Genomic DNA, 6083 nt, shown 5'->3' with positions numbered 1-6083 from the left:
TAAAAAAAAATTTGATGCCCTAAATGCTCGACAAAGTTATTGTGGACCAAAGAATGGAAAAAAGGCTATTGGCACCGGATTTTGTAGAATGAGCGGTATGAATTTCAAATGGAATTATTTCATTAAGCAGCTCCATTTGAATTTCATACACTCTCTGAGCAAGGTTCAATATGAATCTTCTACAGAGGGACGGTGGAGCTATCTATTGTGTTAATTTCATTTGAAATGCATACTCCCCCTGTGGCAGATATTTCCAAAAATCTTCCACAGGGGTAGTGTGAATTTTAAATGGAATAGCCAATTACATGCAGCTATTAGGGCCTTGGGATCATTTGATTGGTTGAATATAATGGACAAATAGTCCATTTTTGAAACTTATGGAATATTGTGTTGTTAATCAATTACTACTGTTTTAATTAAACTTAATTTTAAACAAAATTCAATGTTAAGTGATCTACTTGGTCCCTCATATTCAAATTATATGTAAATATCAAATTTGTGCATAAATTAATGGGGAAAATTGAAGAAAAATATGGTTGTTCACAAAATATCAATAATAATAATGCAATATATGCTTCAAATATATAAAGGAGCTAATTTCTTTATTTTTTTTCTTAAAAAAACACACCTAAATGAAAAAAAAACACCTAAAACTCAGAAAATTAAACTTCCCTATACTATGTGGGGGAATTGTGCACAGGAAGTATAGACCAATAATACAGAAGAACTGTGGAAGTAGTTTATCTATCAGCCAGGTATCTGTACCCCATAGCAAACACATGAGGGCAGTCTTGTACAAGCGTAACTGGTATTGGCTACAAACCACTTAAATACAATGCATGAGCAGCATTGATGAATGGTTGGCATGGCAAGAAGAGACAAGTGAGAAATTATTGTTTTTTTGTCATTTTACTTCATTTCACCTTGCCCCAAACTATTTCCTACTGGCAGCATCTAAAAAAAACCTTTTAAATAAACACTCTGTAGTATTGTAACTACCTGTATTGAAATGAATGGTGTGTTTCAAGTTTTAATGATTAGCCATAAGACAACAAAAAACCTGGCCCAACCAACTCAGATTTGGTAAAAGTGGGTAATGGTGAATCCAACGGACAAGGACACAAAACACATCAAGGATCAATAAATGATACAAGAGGATGCCTTGAATATGAACAACAGGAAAGAAAAAGAGCAAGGTACACCAACTTGACGTGGTTTGGTATTTTGTGCATGTAAAATCAGCCATTTTTTATGGCAAATATCGACTGATTTTGATTAAAAAACGCAAGCAAAGTTTGTTATTTTAGGGTCATCTGTAGAAAAAAATTAAAAATAAAATAAAAAGCTAGACTAACTGAGACTGAAAGGTCTGTCTGCAAATGGAAGTTGTTTTCATCACCACCTGTATGTTACGTTTTAATAATTATTCATAAGACTGCCATTTCCAAGTGTAAAACTAGGTCCATATGAAATAGCCAGATTGCCTGCAGACTTTTCACAAGCTTGCGCTATGTGTCTAATGTGATCATGTGAGGCGAGTCTTTGTCACGAAAATTGATGTTGAAATATGGCCATGTTAACCCTATGGGCAATACTGGCTGAATTATCGGTTTCTAAAAACAATTTTGATTGGTTACATACAGTGGCTATTTCATCTATTGAGCCAATCAGAGCAATGGTTAAGAATAGTCAGTAGAACTGAAGATAATTAAGCTTAAAACTGCTAAGAGACTCTTATGAGCTCTATGTTGTTTGGTTACTCAGAGCATGAAAACAAACCTCTTTGCAAAGTCTACCTACATGTACATAACTTACAATAATTCTCTGCATGCTAGCCATAGGCATCAACATGCAAAGTTCCAAAGTTTGAGATATTTTCTCAAAATATCAAGAGCTATCTTAAGAACCACTAAACCAATACCAGGCTTCTTTGTACTCATTTTAATTCATTTTTCATACCGATTCCAAATATGGTCATGAAAATGCAAAATTCGGATTTTTTAAAAAAAAATTTTCAACAAAAATTTGAAACTTGTCGTCTGCAGTTGACACCATATGGAGAGAGAGTTTAAGTATACAAACTCAAATTCTAGCACATCAAATCTTAATAATAATATGTACATCTTATGGATAACTGAGAACATCACCACACATAGAATCATCCTTCCTTTTACAAGCAGTATGTAATTGGGCTATTCCATTTAAAATCCACACTACCCCTGTGGAAGATTTAGCTAAAGTCTTCCACAGAGGGAGTATGAGTTTCAAATAGAATAGGCAGTTGGGGAACTTCCATTTGAAACACTCACTCCAGTTGTGGAAGATATAGGTAAAGCCATAATACAGGAGGAGTATGGGTTTCAAAATGATTAACCCTGACCAATTACATTTGAAAAACTTACTCCCCCTGTGGAAGATATTTCCAAAATCTTCCACAGGAGTAGTGTGGATTGCAAATGGAATAGCCCATTACACAGTACTGCTGATTGGCTGCTCTGCTGAGTGATAGTCAGCATCAGTGTTATGCCTCCCTCAACTAGTTGGCAAAACAAATGTTGATGTAGAGGGTGTACTTCTTGTAAAAGGAATGATTAGAATTGAAATAACTGGATGAAGCAGTGGTATGCCATGAGAAATACCATGTGTGAGGTGTCTTATGAGGCTAAACTGGAGGCCGAGTTTAGTATGACACTAAGCACAGGATATTTCCCATACCATACTGATGTTTTATTATTTACAGTTACTCTACGTATCATACCCTTTTTTTGATAAAACCAAACAACTATTAAAAAACTACACCAAGAGAACTCCCTCCCCCTTGTTTACTACTGTGGGAAACCTACTATATGTGATGTGATCAAGCAAAATTAGTCGGAACTCGGAATAATTACATTTTTAGTTTCTTATAGGATAGTAAAAAGCATTTGCTAAGCTGGATTTAGCAAAAACCCCATTGAAATTGAACAACCAGTTCTAAAGATATGAGCAATTAAAAAGTTTCCAAAACAAAAGGAAACAAAGAGAAATACTTCCTTTGTTTGACTATATCTCTAAATCAATATTTCCGCGTTCCAACTAATTTTGCTTGATCGCATCACATATTGGTTGTCACTCATGGAGCCCAAAACAGCATATTTCAGTAAGACAAAAAATAATAATTGGTTTCTCAAGTATTGACATTATGCAGGTTTGTTTATTACCCATACATCGCATGATGGCACATACTTCAAATCTGAATTTGCCAGGTATAAGACAAACAAACTGAAGATAATATGTGACATGATCTGGTCCATGGGGGCCAAAGGAGGCATTTTTGTAAATTGAGTTATTGTAATTATTACACTATCCATACAGTACAAACACCAAAGGTGTAGCATACTTGGGTCAAAAGTTATGAAGATTTTTGATGTCTATTTTCTTATGTATTTTATTGTTTTTACTCCATATTTTTACCTTTATCTCAATTTCAAATTTGCCGCCTTTGGCCCCCATGGACCAGATCGTGTCACATATGTATACTACTTCCCTCCATGAGTGACACAGTAAATATGGCTTGATATGAGTTCTCACAATTTAATAAATTCAAGAAATCATATTAAAGTTGAGCAAAATCTGTAACCTGGGATCTGTACCAGACCGATTTTAGTATACAAATAATACAATGTCATTCTAAATAAAGAACTTGAATCTTAACTGGGTAATTTTTTTTTTGTTACATGTAAGTGGAAAAGACTTGTGTCAGATCTGAAAACATGTTACAATATACTGACATTATTTTAAGCGAAAATATTTAGAAAAATCATTTTTAGATCTATCTGAAAGCAGTTTTCATATTTGTACAGAGTTTGCTGTGTATCAAGTATGATATGTGTGTACATTATTTGACTGGCTGTCCTTTTCACGCAACATCCGGATTTCTAATACAGCATTATGGCCAAGTCTTGCATGTACAGCACTCAGGCAAGCATTCATGATACAACACATACGGGAACTCTGTACAATAATTGCGATACTAGCTTTTAAAGTTCTTTATCTGTTATTTTATCACTTTATTTGTATGCCAGCTTTTAAGAATCATCCAGTAACATTCTAAAAACAATGCAGTAATTAACGTAGGATAATAATTGTGCTATTATGCAACAAAGTTTGTCCATGAATTTGTCTGATATGGACTGAATGTTTAGTATTAGTGTACAATGTGCATACAAAATGCTGTCAGTGTAAGCCAAACAGCACAACAGCCACACAAATGCACAAAGATTATAACACAATGTTATCAAACTGTGCTGGTTTAATTGACACATGGGTTAAACATGTTTATTAATAGTACACATGACGGTGTCACACCAAACAGGAATAGTGTTACTTATAGGGGGTGTCCGGGAATCTTTATGCCTCATATGTTAGAAAAATAATTATCAAGCACGAATCACATGGTAATTATTTAAAACAAACTCATATTGAGCATAAAAACTAATAAAACATTCGGCTCTCAACACACGATATTCAAAATTCCCGAGCCAAAATAGTCTAAGTGCAATGATGTAATGGTTGTTTGTGCTCATTTGTCGTCAGCCTTCATTGTATTACTGGGAGGTCATTGCACTCGACAATTTCGGCCCGCGGGAATTTTGAATATCGCGTGATGAGAGACAGATGTTATTATTCATTTTTATAGTCACTATGAGTTTGTTTTAAATAAAACCACGGGATTCGTGCTTGATAATCATTTTTCTTACATATAAGGCATAATGTTGTGATTGCCGGAGACTCCCTTTAAACGAAACAAAATTATTTGGAACAAATTATAAAATGGTGATCTGAGTCCAACAATGTTTCAAACGGAATTAAAACAAGTATGCAATGTTATTAATTTTACACAAATTTCACTTAAGAATATGATTCACTATAATATTTATAAAAGCTGAATGAATAATAAAAAAAAGACATACCTTTTGTTGGAAATCTTTACTTCTGGATTCAAAGAGATGTTCAAACTTCCTGGTGTCAATAGCGATTGGTGAAATATTGCTCCATATAGTGCCACTATCGCCCTCATCCTTACTTTTAGTCGCTGCTACTGGTTTCCGTTTAAGGGTTGCATAACTGGGAGGTTCAACATGGGCTTCTTTCCAAAACAGTCTCACTGTCTTCTTCTTTTTTGCCGGTGCTTTCGCTGGCCACGTCTGAAAGCCTGATGCTAGTGGTGGGGGTGGAGGTGGGTTTGGTCCAGGGGGTGGTGGCGGTGGTGGTGGCATTCCAATGATTGGAGGCGGAGGTGGCATACCTGGAATTCCTGGAGGAGGAGGAGGCACCCCTGAAATTGATGAAACAGTAATTTCACCGTGATCAAACACATCGTCGTCATCCTCCCCGCCTAAGTCTGTAAAGTCCCATTTGGCAATGCGCAGCTCCCTGTCGTTTAATTTCAAAATCTCTTGCCAATTCTCTTTCTTTTTAACGTCTTTTTGAGGCTTCTCCTCCTCGGCCTCTTTAACAACAGGCGCAGGTGTCTTTAACTTAGCAATTGCTTGACCTATTGCCCCGCTCACATCACCCTTTGGTCCTGAGGGCTCTGTCTCCTCAGATGTGGGCTTTTCCTTTTTAGGTGATTGCAGTTTGTCCTTTTCTGATTGCACTTTTCCCGCATTGTCAAGTTCATGATCCTTCGGTGAGGAAGGTTGTTCGCTTATCCTTTGCTGATCCTCTTTCAAGCTCTCAATTCTCTGTGCCAAAGGCTGTGCGTTTTGAAGAGTTGTGGAGATTTTACGGCTAGGACTGCCGCCGGGGCTAAGCATGGAACTTTTTGGCATCTCAGGTTCCTTTTCTGGTACGTCTGGTCGCTCAACACCCATAATTTCTGAGAAAGTGACTTTTGTTTGTTCATTTTCAGGAATTACAGGTTGCTGTGGTTCGCCTGGTTCTCCTGGCTCTTCGTTTGTGATAGTACTGCTGGTTGCATCTTCCTGTGTTGGTTCTCCTGATTTAGGTGGCAGTGACTTGGTTTCACTTGTAACCTCTGTGGACTCTGTAAATTAAAACACACGAAGCACCATTAATATATACATCAGAATGTCTTTTAC

The 6083-nt window shown here is 36.3% G+C and overlaps 1 protein-coding gene across 1 annotated transcript in view; it reads right to left on the bottom strand.

The window, feature by feature from the left end:
- The window catches only part of LOC140172488 (FH1/FH2 domain-containing protein 3-like), a 112633-nt gene extending 106778 nt beyond the window's left edge, over positions 1-5855 (bottom strand). Inside the window, exon 1 of the mRNA XM_072195635.1 lies at positions 4953-5855. Within this exon, the coding sequence (XP_072051736.1) occupies positions 4953-5855 (903 nt within the window). The remainder of the gene's footprint in view (positions 1-4952) is intronic.
- Positions 5856-6083: the final 228 nt, after the last annotated feature.

The sequence above is a fragment of the Amphiura filiformis genome, chromosome 16 (assembly GCF_039555335.1).
Source record: "Amphiura filiformis chromosome 16, Afil_fr2py, whole genome shotgun sequence".
NCBI lineage: Eukaryota > Metazoa > Echinodermata > Ophiuroidea > Amphilepidida > Amphiuridae > Amphiura > Amphiura filiformis.
Note: the sequence above shows the minus strand (reverse complement) of the source record. Positions and strands in the feature narration are given on the sequence as shown.